The 21,050-nt window shown below is 26.2% G+C and overlaps 1 protein-coding gene across 2 annotated transcripts in view; it reads right to left on the bottom strand.

Annotated features, from left to right (window-relative positions):
• Positions 1-21,050, bottom strand: part of LOC129981047 (cell adhesion molecule Dscam2-like) — a 268,212-nt gene that overhangs the window by 51,331 nt on the left and 195,831 nt on the right. Inside the window, exons 20-25 of one of the 2 annotated variants that reach the window (XM_056091674.1) lie at positions 19,816-19,911; positions 17,626-17,817; positions 16,636-16,926; positions 14,568-14,744; positions 7,051-7,200; positions 5,876-6,001 (exon numbers count right to left, since the gene is read on the bottom strand). In XM_056091674.1, the coding sequence (XP_055947649.1) occupies positions 5,949-6,001; positions 7,051-7,200; positions 14,568-14,744; positions 16,636-16,926; positions 17,626-17,817; positions 19,816-19,911 (959 nt within the window). In that variant the 3' untranslated portion in view covers positions 5,876-5,948. Of the gene's footprint in view, positions 1-5,875; positions 6,002-7,050; positions 7,201-14,567; positions 14,745-16,635; positions 16,927-17,625; positions 17,818-19,815; positions 19,912-21,050 lie in introns of those variants that run through there. The other variant, XM_056091664.1, reaches the window with a different exon arrangement.

The following is a 21,050-nucleotide window of genomic DNA, read 5'->3' as shown; positions in this document are numbered from 1 at the left end:
ATTGGGTTCATGTTTTATTGGAAAAAAACCTAAAGCCAAAATGAGAAAATTTTAAAGGAAATCATTTCTTAATATATAAATAAATGTATATATATATATATATATATATATATATATATTATAATCAGGTTTTAAAACACACATTTTTATTGATGTGATAAAATTTAATTGTCGATTGTTATTTTTATTATTATTATTATATATATTTATTTCTATATTTATAATTCAATATTGTAAAATTAATATATTTTTAAGGGAAATTTTTCTCAAATTAATTAACAGGGTCAACTGAATGGGTAAAAACCTTAGGATTTTCAAATAATTCGACACTCAAGATTTTAAAAATACGTGTACAATCAGAACAGAAATGAAAAAAAAAAGTTCAAGTCTTCAGGAAGTTTATTAAAAGCTCATCTTGATAAACATAAAACATTTCAGATTAAATATAAATGTCTAAAGATACAATGAATTTTAGAATAAATTATTTTTATAAAACAATATCTCTATTTTGCTTATTATATAATTATTCTCCTCTGTCTTTTTTTTTATAGATTGCTGATTTATGAATGAAAATATAAATTATTTTAATTCTTTTATTATTTGCCAAATTTCTATTTTGTACAATTTAAGAAACTCACTTAAGAACACACTCTAATATGTCAAGATATTGTAAATATTCCACGATGTTGTTCGCCATATTATTGAACGTCATATAACATCGAAAAGATATCGTGATAATATTACAAAGCATTCAGTGTTGATAAATCTTCAACTGCATCGTATGAGTACTAAAAATTGATAAAAATATATAATTTATTTTCGTAATTTAATAATAGCCGTTTAATTTTACATAGTACTTAATAATTATTACAATTCAATTAATTACAAAATAGTTTTAATGATTTCCAAAAGTAAGAATTCTGAAAAAAAGTTTTCTTATTGATTTTATTGAAAAATTTATAAACTTCAGTATGTAATTGATTAAATAACTATTAATTAGCTTCTAAATCCATTCTATTAATATTTTAATTATAAGCGAAACAGAGTTATTAAAATCATTTAAAGCGTATTTAAATATTGTTAAGAAAATTCAGTTAAAAGGAAAAGATTAAAATTGTATACACATTACAGCTACTACCATTTATTGGATGATATAAAAATGAATCATCATTATATGATGAAATAATGCAAAGAACGATGTGCTTGATTTATCCCGGTAATATTTGAATAAAACAGTTATTAAAAGTAAATAGGACTTAAAAAACTATTTGTGTCGGATTTTTTTTATAAAAAAATCAATTTTAATTAAATGAATAAAAATAATTTAGGCACATTATAAATGGAGTTTTTTATAAATGACAGTTTTGTTAATACTTATTAAAATTTACAATTTTCCCATCATTTTTTTTAGTTTATTTGGTGTCAGTTATTTTTAATGTCATTTAAAAATATTTCTATACGATTTGAGTAAATTATTTCCCAATATCTCACATTTTCTAAATCTATGAAAGCAATATTTGAGATACACTCATTTTTGATAAGTGATTACGAATCCCAATATCTCACATTTTCTAAATCTATGAAAGCAATATTTGAGATACACTCATTTTTGATAAGTGATTACGAATTTCCCATCCAACCTATAACACATATATTTTAACAAGTATTTTATACATGCAATACAACGCATTTGATTTATTGATAAAACGCAGATCTTTCTAAATTAAGTCATGAAAAATTCAAAATATTTATATAAGAACAATTAATATGATAATAGTAAATATTCTTAACAAAATCTAATGATCAAAACTATCTTAATAATTTAACTGTGTTGTAAGAAAAATAGACTATTAAAACTAAGGATAAATTGTTTTCAATCTTTGATGCTTAAATGTGATTTAGAGTACATTACTTTGCAATGACGTTCAGTAAGATGCTCGCTTTTAAATTGATCCATACAACATAAATATATTGAATTATAACCATTTTATTAGCACTTGATATTGCCTTTTCGGTTATAAGCGATAATTAACGGAAGCAAATAATTTTAATTCGAAAATGTTATATTTTGGTCCAAGAAGCACTCTTTATTTCTTTTTTTTATTATTATTAAATATAAATTTTGAGTTTATTTATTTTCTTTTTCCAAAATACACTATTCTATGTTATTTGAGCATTACTTATATAAATGTAATCATTCTGCTTTACTTCAATTTAACCGTTTCAACGAAGGCAAATATATAATTAATTTGAATAAACTTGCTCCTAAAATTTTTGAGTTCAATATCAAGCGAAAAATGTTTTTATCGTTGGTGTCTATCTCAGAGATACTATACTCTGTACACAGTAGAAAAAATAACACGAATAATAATTTGTGTCATTCTGTGATAAACTATTTAAATATCTAAAAATGTATTGGTATTATTCTAAATTGTATTAAATGAGAATAAAACTTCAAAGCTTCACTCTTTGTATATATTTAAGTTTTATAATTGATATATCTAAAAAAATTATGCGCCATTGTTACACAAGTAGTAGTAATTCATTACAGTGCTAAAAAATAGATGGCAGCACATGCCTGCTATATGATATTCATTAAAATTTGAGTTGAGTAATTGCAAGCCTTTGTTCGTTTGCCCAAAGGCATCTTATGTGCAATTACACAATTTTATTCTTTTATATTAAAAAAATAATGATAGATACATATTTTAACCGGCAAACATTTTAATATACGAAATAAAAATATTTTAGGGTTTCATTATCAATTATAAGAAAAGACAAAAAAAAAAAAATGAACACTTCAAATAAAAATAATTAGTATAAAAAATTAAAATGGTTGAAATAACGGGAGAAAATAATTTTTTCTTCTTGTAGATATGGAATTGTAGATGTAGACTTGTAGATGTAAATCTGATATAAAATGTTGAAATACTAATAAAGAAATATGAAGTCGTTCAGCACTTGTTTCATGGTAATTATCGCAATCTGTTTAAATAAAACCACTTCATAATGTTCCTAATTTTAGCATTAATATTAAGAACATTATCTGTGGGTATATCGAATACAAGTAAAATCAGTGACAGTGGTCTCCATAAAACTTTCTCGTATGCTATCTAATAAAAGTTTATCCCAGAGAAAGCCTTGCATGGCATTAGCTTGAAATAGTTATGAAATATTAACCTTCGGCTTGACTTTAATATTTTTATTGAATTTATAGCATGATCTTTGTCGAGTCTGTTGGTGATCAATCAATGGCATACAGATGATACAATCCAAAAATAAAATTTGTGTCTTAAGGCGCTTTTTTTTTTTTTTTTTGTATACTAGTGAAATCAAAATTTAACACAAAACTACAATTGTAGCCACAAAATCACGTACTGAATTTAATGTATTTAAATCATTGCATTTTTAAACTATCACGTTTACATGTTTCAGAAAGAACAAACTGACAGTCTGTTATTCCTTGTTCGGGTGGCACAAAATTTGACAGATATCGATACTATAGGTGCTAGATTTAATTACTGATTTTATCTACTTAATTCTCCCCGTTTCAGAATTATCGTGTTCATAATTATCGTATCTATTCAAACTAATATTTGAAGGGCTGGACAGATGGAATTTCTTTGGACACATTTTGCTCAAAATTTTATATAAATCTACAAATATGGTATAAGCCGTATACCAGATTTCATCCATTCAGTCGAAGCGTTTTTGCTTTATCTTTGTTACAGACAACAACAGACATTTAAGAAAAAAATAATTTTAAACTCACAGAAGTCTGAAACGTGGAGATTCATCAAAACCTCAAGCTCGAATTTTTTGATAATTAAAATACTTTCTCTACATTACTTGATATGCGAAAAAGTAAAAAAATTGTAGTTTCAATATTTTTCTTTCAGAATATCTTAGACAAATGAGTTAAATGATATCGAGGCCACGAAAATATTAAAAAATTTTAATATTGAGGAGATATATTTTATATTAATTAAAAATAAATATGATAACAAGTTTATTTTACTAGTACTTACAGATTCTTCCTTATTATAATCACATTGATTTCCGCGGAATTTCGAAAAGCAAAACTGAACTCTTGCTTTTTCAATAATTATGACTTATTATCAAAATAAATATTTTGTATATGATAAATGTTATTATTTTTAACATTTCATCATTAACACAACATTTGGATTTCAAATTTAATTGCAATGAATTAGTAAAATGTATTTCCAGCAAAAATTTTCTTATTCAGTTAAATGATGCAATGAATTATGTGTCTTTATTAATTTGCTGTGATAGGATTTTCAATATGTATCTCTTACTTAATAAAACTACATTCTTTTTGCGGTATCATTTTTTAAACTTAAGTCATTTTAACATTTTTCTTGAGGATATGTTTCAATTAAAAACCTTTACATATGTTTTTAAAAGTTGCAATAAAAGAAATATCAAATTAATTTGGCTTCCATTTTTTACAAGAATTATGGAACACTTTAATATAAAAGCAAAATTAATCTAGCAATATAAAGTATAATTTGAGAAATCCTAAGAGTATTTTATTACTTCAGAGAAATCAACTTTTATTATTTTATTTAAATGTCGAAGATTTTCTTGAACGGAAAATTAATTCTTTTCTTTTATAGAAATATGTCTTTTAATATGATTTTGAGACATAATTCCCATTTACAAATTTAATATATGGAAAAGTTTTTTAACATAGATTCTATTCCAACTCCTATTACCTAAGAAATTCTCTGTTACAGATAGTTTACTGTGGTTTTCTTGAGGAACTTTCGGATACATTTGTAAGAAATAAAATTGCTCTTCAAATAAATTAAATAATATGTTTTACCCTTTGAAAATAAAATATTCCTGCGGTGGTTTGTCACACTTTATATTTCATTTGTTATTAAGAGAAATATAATTCGAGATTAAAACATTATTAGCGAAATAATGATATCAAAATTATGTAATAAAAATGATATATTTATGTTCAAATGCATTAATATGATTTTTGAGAAAACACAGTAGAAACTTTATATATAAGAAATTGTATAACATATTGTACATACCTATTTGATAGTTTTTTACGACCTTCATAAAATAGATTATCTATAACTGATGAAATTCGAAAATAATTAAATGAAATTTATTTTCAATCTATGTCACGGTAAACTGATATTAAATATTAAAATGACATCATTATTTTTCTTAATTATACTACTTTTCATGAATTACATAATTAAGATTATATATCCAAATACATTTGACAGTTTTTTTCCGATAAAAAACTTCATATAATTGATTTTCTTATTTTAATACTTTTTTCAATAAATAACTTCATTTGTAGCATTTATTGGACCACATTATGTGGGTCCTTATACGTAATTTATATACATATATATATATATATATATATATATATATATATATATATATATATATATATATATATATATATATATATATATATATATTCAACATTCTGGTATGTCAACACATAATCACCAAATGAAGTTAAAACTGTGTATGATTAAAAATAAACTGCTTGATATTGTCTATAAAAAGATATTTTAATGGCATAAATTTTACAAATGTTAAAAATACCACACTCAAATTATTCGTAACTTCAAATTTCTGTACTAATGGTTTATAAAGGATTCTGATGAAAAATGCATTGCACATGTATGTGTGATTGCAATATATATATATATATATATATATATATATATATATATATATAATTGCAATGATTTATACTCTAATGCAATGATCTCTAAATAAATTAATAAATGAAAGTGAATTTTACGTACAGATAAAATTTATTGAATGTACAAATAATGAACATTTATACATGAAAAATACAATAGGATGAACCGTTTGGATGAAGGGGCTTAAACTTTTCTTAGTCTTTTGTTTCCGAACGATCGAATTTTCTGGATATCAGGCAATCAGGACCAGCCTGAATACTTTTTGATTGTTAGAGATGTGTCTCCAGGAACTCCTGTAAAAATAAACAAAAACTAAATAAGTTCCATTAGGAAGACAAATCTCCAACAATCAAAAAGATAAAACTCGAATATCGACACAAATTACCAATCAATTGATCTGAATACAGATCAAGCTTAAAATATGTGCGATTTACAATGATAATCGAAATTCATTTAAATGTAACTACTGAAAATATCTGCAAAAATTTGCTTTGAATTTTAAAGGCACTTTTAAATTTTATAATTATGATTTTTGTAAAAGCTTTGCAATGTAATTTTTGTACTGCTTGAGGGCCACGGTGGTCTGGTGGTGAGGTCTCATATTTAGAACAGATTCCATTGATGAACCGTTATGTAGCCGGATTTGGTGCACGTTAAATCTGTCGAGGCCAAGTACCCTCTATCTGGTGCGGTACGGAAGCTTAGAGAGGTATTGCCAGCTCATATGTCATTCACGTCTTCTGACCGTGATTCAAAATTTTGAGGTCTTTCCCAAAATAGCCTTAATATTGCTTTAAAAAGGTACGTTAATGTAACCAAACAAATCTAATACTGTTTGAATCAATTATCTCAGAATAACCAGCTGTAAATTCTCCCTTTTGAATCTGACTGGATTATACATCTCTTTTTGAAACAATAGAAATTATGAATTAAGAAAACTTTAATTTTAGAATAATTTTTCAATTTTTTTTAATTGACTGATTTAAATTTAAAATATCGAGAAAATAGAATATTATACTATTATTTTATTTATCATTTTTCCTATTTAGTGAGTTTATTCAGCTGAATAATATATTAGCCCTTAATATTTTTGGTTAGTAGGTTAGTTTGGTATATAGCCTTAATCTTTTGGGTTCAGCAGAAGCATTTTATTTCTATATAAATGAAAACATTGCAACAGTTTAGTTCTTAGTAAATAATTTTAGAAAACAGTCGATATAAACCAATCTGCCCCAAATCAAATAAATAATAGGTAAATATTATCCAGCTACTAATCTTCCTATAAATTAAATATTCCTGAATTAAGCAGATGTAATAACAACTTATGAAATTCCTCACCTACCTCTTTGTGAGCTTGAAGCCATAGCAAGTGGCTTCCTTGCTGGAGAAGAGTAGTATGAAGATTTTCCACCATAAGCATCGTGATCCTTTAGGTTCTTTTGGGGAAATTCATTGAGTCCCATATGTTCACTGCTTCTGCCTTTCCTACTGTCTGTAAAGCGGATTGGGATTAATTTTGAATTGCATTTCATAGGCAATATTAAATTTTTAATTCAATAAAAACTCTTAAAATTTATATGTATTAATTCAGAAATATCATTTAGAAAACTACTCCGTATAATAGTGATATCATTTACCGCAGCACCAAAAAAAAAAAAAAAAACTTCTGAAAACTTGAAATGAATTCTCATCTACGCACAATCTGTCCCAAGAGCAGTTGACATCTTTTATGAAAGGGCAGCAGCAAATATATATATATATATATATATATATATATATATATATATATATATATATATAGAGAGAGAGAGAGAGAGAGAGAGAGAGAGAGATCTATGTGTGTGTCTACAGTGTGGTTATAATTAATCTTCCCCTATAATCAGCACCATGTATGCAAACAGATAACAGGATTGCAACGAAATTTTGTATATAGACTATGCACGAGATATGCTCACGGAATTTCGGGAAAAAAAAATTATTCCTAAATGTCTACCAGAGAGCGCTTTTTCCGGAAAAACATTCATTTTAACACAATAAACTACCAAAACGGAATACAGAAACAATATTAACGCTTATTTACTAGTTCCTGATCACCTTTTGTCATCGAATCACATTAAGTAAAGGTAAGGAAAAAATAACAATAACCTGTTTGAGAAAAAAAAAATCAGTTCAGTTTCCAGAAACAAAAACAGATTAGGACGAAATCGCACAAGAGGAGCAATTGTTAATCGGTGCAGGAAAATATAGGGCAAGGTGCTCCATGTGACCACCCTCATTCACCTGCAAAATTTCAAGTCGATGGGCAGTATCTTCAACAGCAGATTGTAACTGATCAGTTGTGATGCTTCACACATGAAGCGTTATGGAGTTTAAGTCGTGTCACAACGAGATACCGTCATCATTACAGCCGGAAACATCGACACAAAACTAGGGATGACAAATATTTTACGAGCGGTTATTACGTAACCAATATCAAAAAGTCACAAATACCAGTGATCAATACTTTTCAAAGAAGGATGTGATTCAAATCCTTGATTCGATAAATCACCACTCCACTTCATGGGAGCGACCTTGACTCTCCGATATTAACATTTGATGATGCACTATTCCATAAAGACCATTTTTAATTGCTTCTGACATGATTGCATACATTTTGTTTACTGCTGGCGCCATCTATTAGTAGAATATAGAACTAAATTGAACATTTTAAAGAAATGACATATTTTTAATTCAAATTTTTCAGAAAATGGTTTACTGCAATAAAGAAATTAAATAAATAGTTTTGAATCAGATTTAAGAAGTAAGCTGAAATAGATAAATTAATTCAATCACACGTTACTTAAATTAGTAAATAAAGTAGTAATTACAATTAATAAATTTCATATTTAATACTAATTAATAATTTTTAATTAATAATATGATTAAAATAACATATATTTGGAACAAATATTTAAAAATAACAAAGGCAGAAATTATTTTTTATTCAAAAAAAAAATCGTGGATTATGTATCTCTACATAAAACATGACAACGACTGCAAACGTTTCTTACACTAACCTGTTTTGCCTAAAGCTTCCTCTTCTTCACAAGCATGCAAATCTAGACATTTTTTTTTCCTAGAACTGACAACTTTTCCAGGTTTTACATTTTATTAATCATAACTCTTGTTCTAGATTTTTAATATTGTTTCTGTATTCCCTTTAGGTCGTTTATTGTGTAAAATTTAATGTTTTTCCGGAATAGGTGCCTCTGTTGGACATTTTGGAACTTTGATTGTGATCGAAATAAAAATAAGTCTTAATAAATTAATTCATTTAAAAATTCGTTTCTGAATTCTATCTGTATTTGTTGCTGAAAACTGTCTATGTAATTAAGAATAGACGTAGATTAAAAATTTTGTAATTTTGCATTAATAAGGAAAAAATGAGGCGAAGTATATTTCTTTGTGCTAATTTGTATTGCTCTTCGCAGCGCACGTTTTTCCTGGCAATAACAATATGTATAAATTATCACCAGGGAAATCGAAAGGCATTTTTAAATAAAAATTTTTTTCAATTACACAGAAGTAAGTAATTGTTATTTAAGTCTGATTTGTATATTTTTCTTTCAATTTGGTTTGAAATAGAGGAAAAAACACTCAAATCTAAAGTATAAAATAATTTTACTCCTCCTCTAACTTCAGATTTTTAATTCTGTTTATCATTCTACCTTGCTAATGATGAGTATTTAAAATTAGGGAAATCCTTTGGAAATCACATTCAATGCTTGTTTTTGGAATTTCTTAGCTAGTTTACTTCAATCAATTGATAGCCGTAGAACTTAACTTCTAATGATTTTTTCAAAAACCTTTGCAATATAAAATTTTTATTAAGAGAAGGGTTATACATTTTCTAACGTATTCTATTTTTTCACAATTAAACATTTGCTTTCTAATTTATTCATTGGTTTTGAACTCAATAGATGGCGCTGAGATCGTTCAGTTTATGTCTTATGATGCTAGGTACTCACTTACCAGGCGTTATGGGCGTATGCTACTTTAAACGCGGGAAAACTGAATTTCGTTCAACGTTTTGGATCTACACTCATGGATTTATTTTCTTCACAAAGTTTTTGGATTTTTTACTTTCAACTGGTATGTTCTTTGCTTTTATGTTTTATTGATGTTTTTTAGTTTTATGATTAAATTGCTTTTAATAGTTTGGTTTGATAAAAATTTTTTATGGTCTTGCTTAGATTTAAAATTTTTGAGATAATATTTTGCTTATTATTATGTACTTTATTGGCTTTGATTTTATGATACTAATTCTTACTCCCCCCCTTCCCAAACTTCAATTTCTTGGTATTTTCGGGTCCCAAGGGGTCAATATTTCGGACGAAAACCAGACCCTCACTGAAAAAAAAAAAATATCTGGTTTAAATTCCTGCCTGAGGGTGACCACCCTTGAAAAAGTCTTCAACTCGAATTCATCCTTTCTTTCTTTTCGGTTCCATTTTTATATTTAACTTAATATTTAATTCTAATTTGGTAAAGTTCATTTATGTTTTAGATGTAGCAGAATTAGCGCTCTCTAAATACAATGCATCTTTTATTAATTTAAGATAATTAATTTTGTTCAGATAATATTTACATGTGATTGAATTTCCTAATGATTATTTTATTGATTGATAGTTTCTTATTATAAGAATTAATAATCTTTCAATTTTTTTTAAATATATAAAAATGAAACTATCTAAAAAAACATTAAGTGTTTTAACACGTCAACTCTTTTCAAAACTTTAACTCTTTCATGTACTCAGTAAATATGAATCAATGTAAGATCATATATCAATTGCAAAAAATATATATTTCATTTATCTTTAAAAAAATATATTGGTATCAAGATTTGATATTATTTTCTTTAAAAGAATTCTCATTCTTAATTTTTTATCCATATTTTATTTTTAATATCGTGATCTCAAATTGCAAACATTTGAATCATATATGATGTTATATCTATCTCACTCAAGTTTTTGCCATAAAGGTCCGAGACAAATGTTCATTTTTTATTTTATTATTCGATAAAGTAATTCATTATAAAGTAATTATTTATCGTTACATTTCTTAACCCTTATCATGGTTATCAATCGGGAAGTAACAGTTTGGGTCATAAATTCACACCATAATTATGGTATATGCGTGGAAGAATTCAAGTGATGTGTTTTGTTTTAGGGGTTTAAAATTATTAAAATTCATTCGAGATTAAATGAAATGTGAAAGGTATTGTGAAATAGTTTATTTTTTATGTGCTTCAAAATAGATCAAAATTTATATAAATATTTTTTGTAGCAATTTTATCATATATTTCAAACTGTCTGAAATATTATATGAAAATTCATAAATATTTAAAAAGAAAGCACAGTAAAGAATTTTATCATATCAATTTTACTTAGCACTCAGTTAGTAACCAATTTTACATCTTATTTTACCAGTAGAATTAATTGAAATGATCTTGACATTGATTCATAAGACACAAAATTTCTGTAGAAAAATGTTTGGAAATATTCTTTTAAATTGTTTTATCCTCATTTTTACCTGGTCACTTTGAAAATTTCCGCTATTCAGCACCTGTGATCTTAAAATAGCTAAATTGACTAAAATTTAAAATCTCATCAATAGAACATATGTTGTTAATTGCTATAGATGAAGTGAAGAATAGTGTGCCCCCGAGTTTGTCGCCAATATGGCAACACATCGGAACGCTCTTCTAGCAACCCTAATGCTGTTTTGTTTACTACTTTTTGCAATAGTTGAGTTGTACATGAACTATAACTATACTATGAAAAATGTTAAATGAAAAATATTATCGATTAAAGATTTTAATTTTGTTCTTTATTATAATTAAAAGTTATTAATGTGAATACTAACAGAAAATATTTATTCTTTTGCAATTTTCAACTGTCAGTATGCGCTTTAAAAAATCGTTTGAATTCTTAATTTACGAAATCGTTTGCGTTTTCACTTTAAAAGACAGCTGCAATTGAATTCTTCGCAGTTCTTGTAATTCTTTTGGTGTTCTAACGGTTGGTTCCCTTCATAATTTGTTATGTCGGCATTTGTGCAAGAATGGATGTGGGGTAAATGGGATGGAAGACAGTATTTCGAACCTACAGAATGGATGAAGGGTGAGTGAAATAAGTATAAATATATATATTTTTTACGAGTTGATGAAGTTGGGAAAAAGATGCTTGTTTGAAATTTTGTATGGAGAATGTTTCGATTGCTCCTTCCTCCGTTCTTTCTTTTCTTTTGATTTATACTGTTCCTGTTATCCACACAGTCCTTATGTTCAATGTGCTAGCGAAGCTACTAGGTTCCAGCTCCCGCTGCTATCGAAGCCGTAGGATGTTTTTTTTTAAGTTAAAAAATTCTGCACCGGGTAGTCTGGAAAAAAATAAACAATACTTATCAATAAAAAGTCCTAAATGTATGGTTGGAAATGGTAACCGTAATTGTTCCGCGGAGTATTTGTTTTTGTCCACCATCTTTATTGGCGACTTGGCATTGTTGGCGCAGCAAAGGGCACACTAAAGATCACTTTACCATTGCTATTTAAGTGATGTAAACAGCATCTCTAAAGGCAATTGGACTTCGACAGCATGGAAAAAAAATTACAAATTATAAATTAAGTTACAATTATTTCCTTCAAGAGTCAACAGGTAAAGTAAATAACGTATTAATATAAAAAAGTATCCCGAACTTTATTCTGGTGATTTCTATTTTTAAAAAAATTATTAATAAAACAAAATTTAAATTCTTGAATATTAAAGTATATGCAGAAATATTCCATTGAAAAATACACGGGCAACTACACACTTGATATTGCGTATTTTTATAAAATAGTTACCCGTTTACTTCGTAGACGGCCCCGCACATCAGATCTATATATATATATATATATATATATATATATATATATATATATATATATATATATATATTAGTTGAGACCTTAGAATTATAATTATTGGAAGAATTAAAGGCAGTAAAAGTGAAAGTTTAAAAATCATAGGTTCTTTCAGAACTTTTTGCACTTTTATATATAAAAGTTGCATCGTAAAACTGTGAGCATATAGCAGTTCAATACGCTTGCACAATGAAAAGTTTCTTTATGCAATTTGATTGTATGAAGAAACTTTGGAATCATTCCAATATTCAGTACATCAATTTTCAATTATTCAAAGGCATCAGTGAAGGGCAATTATATAAAATTTCTTCTTTAATTGTGATATCGTGTCATACGTGCATCATATGGTTTTGAATTGTGTGGAAATGTCATTAACATGATATGAAAATAATTAATTTTGTATCCTTATTAACAGCAATTATTTTCTTATTAAGCTGCGAGTGCGCATTTTTTTTCTGGAGGAGAGGATTAGTTATTAAGGTAAGCGATTATAATTTTGATAATATGGTGGCGGTGTTTTAAGATCTTAAATAAAGTCATATGAAATTTTTTCAAAAGCTTTCTGAATGTCAAGGAAAACAGCTGTTTTTTGTGAGTTCTTCTTTTATAAATTCAGCAAACCCGGAATAATTTAAAGGAAAAATTCTATAGACCTGATTTCTAATCTGATTTTTAAAGCATGTATTGGATCTGGCGCCATCTGTTGGTTATTATTTAAAATATATTTCCGTTCTGTTAAAAAAAAATATTTTCTCGCGATAATGTTTTAGTGAGTAATTTTTTCATATAGTTATATTTTTCAAGAATTTTTAAATTTTTATGGGTTTTTTATGGACTTTATGCTTTAATGCTCTGTTTCATTCTTTGCCAATAATATTTCTAAATCTTAATCAATACTTAAGGAGAATGTGTGTGACACTCTTTAGAATAGGCTATTAAACTTAGGGCTACCTAATATGGAAAACATATACTTTAGAAATTGGATATGTACATCTTGAAGGAATTGTTGAGATTTTAATTAAGAAAAAATTGGTTTTTGCGACCATAAATTTTAAAAACACTTTTACACCACAATATTGCAGATAACTATCCTTTCCTAATTTACAGGCCATATAATCTATACTAAATTAAAATATTTTAAGCATATTTTATATTAATATACTCTATTATTGAAATGAAACAAATCGTTTTCATTAGTGCTACATATCTTGTATATTTCTTCCAATTTAGTTGCTGAAGATATGGCATTTTTTTTTTTTTTTTTTTAAGTTGAGGGAATTTCAGTATAAGACACGCCTTTTATAAATTTTAAAATATGCTGCATTTTTTTTAACTAAAGCTAAGCTACACAAATTGTCATTGGTGAAAAATATGTGAAGAATATTCCTTTTAAAACTTTATTATTAAACAAATGGCTTCTGAACAATGTAAGATTTTTAAAACAGTATAAGCCATGTACATTTCGAAATTCGAACTTTAAAATATTTTGCTCAAAAAGCCTTTATAGATTTCTGAGCAACATATAAATATTAATATAATTAATTAAAAAAAATTAAATAAAATATATTATTTTAATTAAAAATAATTTTAAATTAAAATAATTAAATTTAATTTAATTATTTTAAAGTAAATCCAAAAGATGATACTTCAGAATATATATAAAAAAGTATAAATCTTGTTAATGCTATGACTCGCTATGGAAAGATTTATTTATTATATTTTATTCACTTTTTAAAAATTTTCTTCATTCTATATTTGTTATTCTGTCTATGTTTGTATCAGTTATAAATCATAATAAATTGATTTTGTATCATAAAAGAAAGTTTATATAAAATATTGAATAATTTAAAGAAAGACACTATTAATATTAACACTGGTAATTAATGCAATAGTTGAAGTCATTAAAAATAATATACCTTCGCTCATACTGCCAGTATCCACTTGTTTCCTTAAGCAAACGATAACGGTTATGACTACAATCAGTAAAACAATCACGGATATGATCACGGGGAGCAATACTGTCAAATTCTTGTAAAATGGCGTGGTTAATCCATCTTGAGTATAAGATGGGGGATAGCTTTTGGCGATAGGATCTATGAGCAAAACAATAGTTATCAGGAAACAGAGTATAAAATAAATGAAACTTATTAATTGAATTGAAAATTGAATCCCATTATCAACCGAGTGCTTACAATTACATAATTAGACAAGATATTTATAGAAAATATATATGTATGAATTTACTTAAAGAAACCAACAAAGATTTGACGAGCAACACCCTTCTCCCCATAAAACATGACGTAATATTTTTTAAAGTTAAAATCAACATCAACAAGTAATATTAAAAAAAATCCCTACTTTCGCAAGAATTGAACTCGCATTCTTCACCTTTGCGTGAAAAATTCTGAAATCCTTGCATTTTACCGATTGAGCTACTGCCTGTTGATTTCAATTTTCATTACAAACTGCTGAAACTCTATTTAAAGTATTAAAAATTCATTAAATTTAATAATTAATGAATTAATATTTTAAAAAACTGTATTAACATAAAGTGTCATTCACTAAAAGTTTTAAAAAAGGTATCTGAACTTGAGTGGATGAATAAAAAGTATTTTATTAACGATTGAAAATTTGAACAAGATATATCGGTATATATACTGAAAGTGGGAACTAATAGTAGGAAATGAAAAAGGCTCTTTCAGAAGTATATAACTTCAGCATGAATTATATAAATCGTAAAAGAGAATAAAGGTAAAATATTTAACATTAAAGGAACATGAAGTTTGAATTTTTTTTGTTAATGCTTTGTTATTTCTCGTGAGAAAAATAAAGTGCATATCTAATTTGAATTCTTTTTAAGATTTAAGTCATACGAATAGAAGAAATTCTATAGTATTGTCGAAAACTGTAGAAACCTTCTGAATAAAGGGACTTCTGACGACAGAAGAGTCATATATCTATACATTCTTCCTTTGATAAAATTGTATATGAAGAGAAAAAGTACTTTTCGATAAAATTAAACAATAAAGAATACATATTTATCAGCTGTATTAAAAGTAATTGTCAAATAACTCTAAAAAGAGACATAATTTTCTAAATATTTTCTGCATTAATTTATCTTTATTTGAATATAATCAATTAACATTAGTATTTAGAAAACCAATATTTTTTTATTGCTTTCAACTACTGATAATTATGTACTCGTACTAGAAGGATACTTGTAATTATATTATCTGACTGCTTTTTACCTCAAATTTATTTTTCATAAGCGTGTTGAATGAATAAGGTTTCACAAAATACATAAAATTGCACTGGACTTAAAGCAACACCAATGAAACACTAACTTTATTTGTTTAGTTTCATCACGATGCTAATATTTAGTTTAATAAAATATTGTTTTATTCATAAAAGAATTTTACGGAATTGCAAATCATAATAGATTCTAGCCGATTCCTGCTTATGCTTTCTTGAATTTCATATTCTCAAACACCTTTTATAAATATGCATCGTGTGGTGTATTTTCGTGCACTAGCCAATAATGATTATCTTTATATTTCGATTGCACAATAACTTTCCGGAATAACTAGAAATTTAACGGGTTTGTTCACTAGCGGAATTTAACTTTTGATTAGTCGAAGAGATTAATCGATATTTGAGATAATTTAATTAATTTTTTCCTGATTTTTTTCAATAACAAACATCTTTCTACTATAGTAGCATCTTTTTTAAAGCAACAAAACAACGAAAACTAGTTTCTCTAAACTAGTTCTAGTTTTAACTTAAAGTCGTTTTTCCGGATCAGACTAGACTGTCATTGTCTGTAGCAGAAAGATAATTGAATCTAAAAATATATGCTGAAGAAACTTGCATTATTATTTCATCGTATTATTTTATGCATTAAATTGCATCACATTAGTATTTTTTATATAAATTATATACATTTTATCTTTTCTTTAAAATGATGGGATTTTGTAAAATACTTACATGCTGTTGTAATGTTTAATGTTGTGAATCTGTATTCCGCCTCGGTTGTCCCTGCCTCACTGTGCGCAGATACTCTCAGGGTGTATTCTCGATTCGGAGCCAAATGTCGCACGTCCATCTGAGGTTGAGTTGCATCCACTCTTTCAGCGACGACCTTCCATTGTCCTTGAAATCGAAAGTGGACCGAAAAATACAAAATAGTGCATCCACCAGTAGACCATGCTCCAAAATGAAGGGTTACAGACGTTGAATTCACCGTAATAAATGCATCTTTCTGAGGTGAAACTGGGGCTGAGTCATTAAGAAAAGGAGAAGGAAAATGGTTATGAATTTTCATGAATATTTGTAACATTAATAAGGAAACAAGTGTTAGTTTTTCATATAACTGGTTTTAAACATTGCACAACATAAAAATAAATGAGATGTTTCAACTAATTTGCATTCTGAAGGACAATACATCTTTATAGTTTTTCAGTTGATATGATACAAACATAAATGATAGAAATTTAAACTTTCTGAATTAGGCATTTTTTTGTCAAAAATGTACCAAAGAATAATATGAATTTTATAAATTATTTTCTCAACAGAAATTCACATCGCAACTCCTAAAAATAAGAATTTATCATCTCAAAACCTTTCTGAGGAAATAAATTATTATTATTGATGCAAAAGGCATTTTCTTATGATAAACATATATTTTTCATATATTGCTCTTTATCGCTAAAAGATTCTAAGAGTTCCCCAAAAATAGATTTAGATTTATGCGTATTATTTAATAAGCGAAGTCTATTTTTTAGGAATTTTTTATGTTTCTGATTTTCAATTCTTGAAAAAAATAAAATTTTATTATTCTCAATATCGCAGTACGTTTTTTGAAAATGTGATAAATATTTATGAATTTAATTTTTTATTCAAAGAATTATGCATAAACCAAACATGTGAAAGAGAAACGAAAGCATGAATATTTCTACGTATAAAAGGTAAATCAACCTGCTCCTTTGGTTCTTGCTGTTATAATTTCACTTGGTTCTCCCATTCCGAGACTGTTGGTAGCTGTCATGTAAAGTCTGTACCCTGTACCACATCGAAGGCCTTCTAGAGTGTACTGATTGCCGCTGGTGCTCAACTTTTGTTCTTTCCATTTATCACCACCACCTTCCGTCTTATAGTGCAATATATATTCTGAAAATAAATCAAACATACTTAAAATGAGTTGTCTTTATGTTGCTAGTTTTTCATTTTTAGCTTAGATCTCGAAATTACTGATTGAATGTAACATGAGTCATTCATATTTAGTCCATTCTATGGAGAATTTCAAAGGGATTTACAATAAATATTGATTAACCCGATAAAAATATTAAACGTCATGTAAAAGATTAAATATTTAATTAGATCTTAAATATATATTTTATAATTCAGATTCTATTTTATTTATTTCATTGTAACCGATACACAACTTATCTACTTTTATTTTGATTGTCTTTATAATACAATTGAATTTTGTGAATTCAGAAATCTTTAAATCTTAAATCATTGGTGATTGAATTTAACATCTATCTCATGGGTTTTCTATTAGTATATAGTTAAAACTTCATTAGCTTTTCAAATTTATTTTGGCTTATTCGAAGACAAAGCTAAAAATTATTAAATACAATTTTTGTAAGTTTAATTATATATATATAATTTTAAATTATAAATATAATTTTTATGTCTGAAATATTTTTATCTGTTAAAATATTTCTGTACTTTATATCTTTATTGAGAGTGGATGAATGATTTTTAGATTCTTAATTAAGGTTAAAACTAAGCAAAATATTTAATTAAAAAGGCGTCTGTTTTTTTTGAATAAAATGCCTTTGAACATTATTAAATGTTAATCTTATTGCTAATTTAAAAGGTCTTATTACAATCTTATTGCTAATTTCTTTTACAAGATTGGCACTAAAAGTGCCACATACTCTCATTTATTAAAATTGCTTTTTAAATGCGCATTAATTTTATAAGAATTCTTAAATCTGTTAAATATTTGAAAAAAATCCTTATAATCATTTCTACTTTAAAAGTTTTTATTTTCTCTTGCTGCATTCCTTTTTTTTGCATCCATTTTGGCTTGATCAGAATTTTAGACAAATTGAATTTGTCTTATATCTGTCCTCTTTTATAAGTAAGTGGTATTTTATTATAATTTTGAATTGCTTCTCTGTTACATGCAGCACAATGAAATTTTATTATTTCTTCATTCCATAGAACTATATGTATCGCTTATTACTGAAAATGTTGCCATTTAAATAAAGAAATTTTATTAATTAAAATATAATTATTTAAACTAATTAATAAGTGTAATTAAAAAAAACCCAACTCTTAACAATAATCATAGCATGTATCATAATGAAAATAATTTCACTTGTATTTTTTTTTTTAATTTTTTAGTTCATTTAAGACTAAAAAATTTACAAGCACATTTATAAAATAAAATATTAAGTCATCATAAAAAATTATGAATAAAACAATAGTTTTCATAATGATCAAGCACCTTAAAATAACACTTTTTTGGACATTATTTAAATGAATAAGATTCATTTATTCATACATAGCTTCAGTTATCAAAGAAATGATCAAATAATGAGAATTTAAAATGAGTGCAATTTGAAGCAAGTGATGCGATTCAAATTATTGTCAAAAATATTACATAATAATAGTATTTTGATTGTTATAAATAATAATTAAAAATATATATCAAGCTCATTTGATTGTGTAAGTTAAAATATTATTACTCCCAAGACAAGTTGGTTGTATTCATCATATATAATTCATTTATCTCATTTGTTAATCGAATATCATTCCATTATTTGATAACAGAATTTTGATTCATCCTGAATCTCACATCAGTATTTTGCAATTATTTATCTACTTCAATTTAGTGAACTGCAAAATATTACAGAGGGAACATAGTAATAGTTGAAATTTACGGCCCCCTTGAGATATCACTAAAAATTAACCTCCATACCATATTAATATAATCATAACATATAATTGAAAACATAATTCAATTATTTTGCCGAATTCTTGACATCTTATGTAAAATGTAACTTGGCGTAATCTGAAAATCACCATATAAACTGAGGGCCGTAAGTTTCAACAAATATTGAAAGGATTTCTTCATAAATTAAATTTGATTACCTCTTACACCTGTGTCATCCAGCTGTCTTTCCCACACCACTGTGATAGATGATGATGTTACAGAGTGCAGACTCAAAACCGGTGACGTTGGAGGAGCTAAATAAAGTGTATTTAGAAAATTTAATGCATGTTCAATTCATAAATTGTTTTATAATAGTTATATATTACTTTTACAGAAATACGCCCATTTTTTCTAAGAGTTACAAAGTTTTTTTGACTTAAAAAATATCCCTATTAATACACGTTAATGGATAAAATCTTTCCTACTTAATTTAATATCCCGAATGTCGGTCAATATCGGTAAGATTTTGTAAAAATGTTGTTGAGCATTTCATGTTTCCATTAAAGTACACATTTATTGCATAATACAATATTGTGCTGCTACCTGGGGAATAAGGATGTCCAAGTTCAACATCAAAAAGTAGTAAATGAATGCCTGCTTATTTAAATTTAAAACAGTATAAGCTATGAGAGACATTATCAAAATCGATTTAATTCAGATTTTGTGTTTCATATGCTTCAGAGTAAATATGAAAATAAACTATCTATTTCAGTATTTATTCGTCGCAATTAAAGATACCTAAAGCCGAATTTAAATTGTCTTATTTATGCGATAAGTAAATTTAATATATTTTTTGAAAATGCATGTTTATTAATGTATTGAAAAATATAATTTATCTTCCTTTTAACTAATTTTTATCTTTCAATTCTTAATTCATAATTTAACATAAATACTTTGAAATAATGTTTCTTTAATATGTTACTAGATGGCGCCATGGCTAGATACAAAGTTTGGAGATAAAATAATAATGCCTACAAACAATATATCGCAAGATTGACTGAAAGATAAATTGATAAATTGCAGCTGAAAAGAATAATATACTGTTTTAAGACCTGCAATGTTTTATGCGTAGAAGAAAATATTACTTTAATGACTTAAGCTTGCAAATAAAATACGGAGAAGTACAATTTTATCACTAGACGAGTTGTCAGTATGGGAAAGGCTAATATATTTTCAATACATCCCTTTCAATCTAACGGAATATAAATATCATAAATTTAATATTAATTTAAAAATTTCATAAGAATTTAATTTATTCGAAAATGATGCAGATATCTGTGCAAAATTATATAATATTTAAAATTAAAAATCAATATCATAATAAATTAATAATAATAATATTATTATAATTAATAAAAAATATAGCCTTCTAATATGCATTATACACTTTTCA

Source organism: Argiope bruennichi, chromosome 1, assembly GCF_947563725.1.
Source record: "Argiope bruennichi chromosome 1, qqArgBrue1.1, whole genome shotgun sequence".
Lineage (NCBI taxonomy): Eukaryota > Metazoa > Arthropoda > Arachnida > Araneae > Araneidae > Argiope > Argiope bruennichi.
The sequence above is the reverse complement of the archived record's forward strand: the minus strand, read 5'-3'. Positions and strand labels throughout refer to the sequence as shown.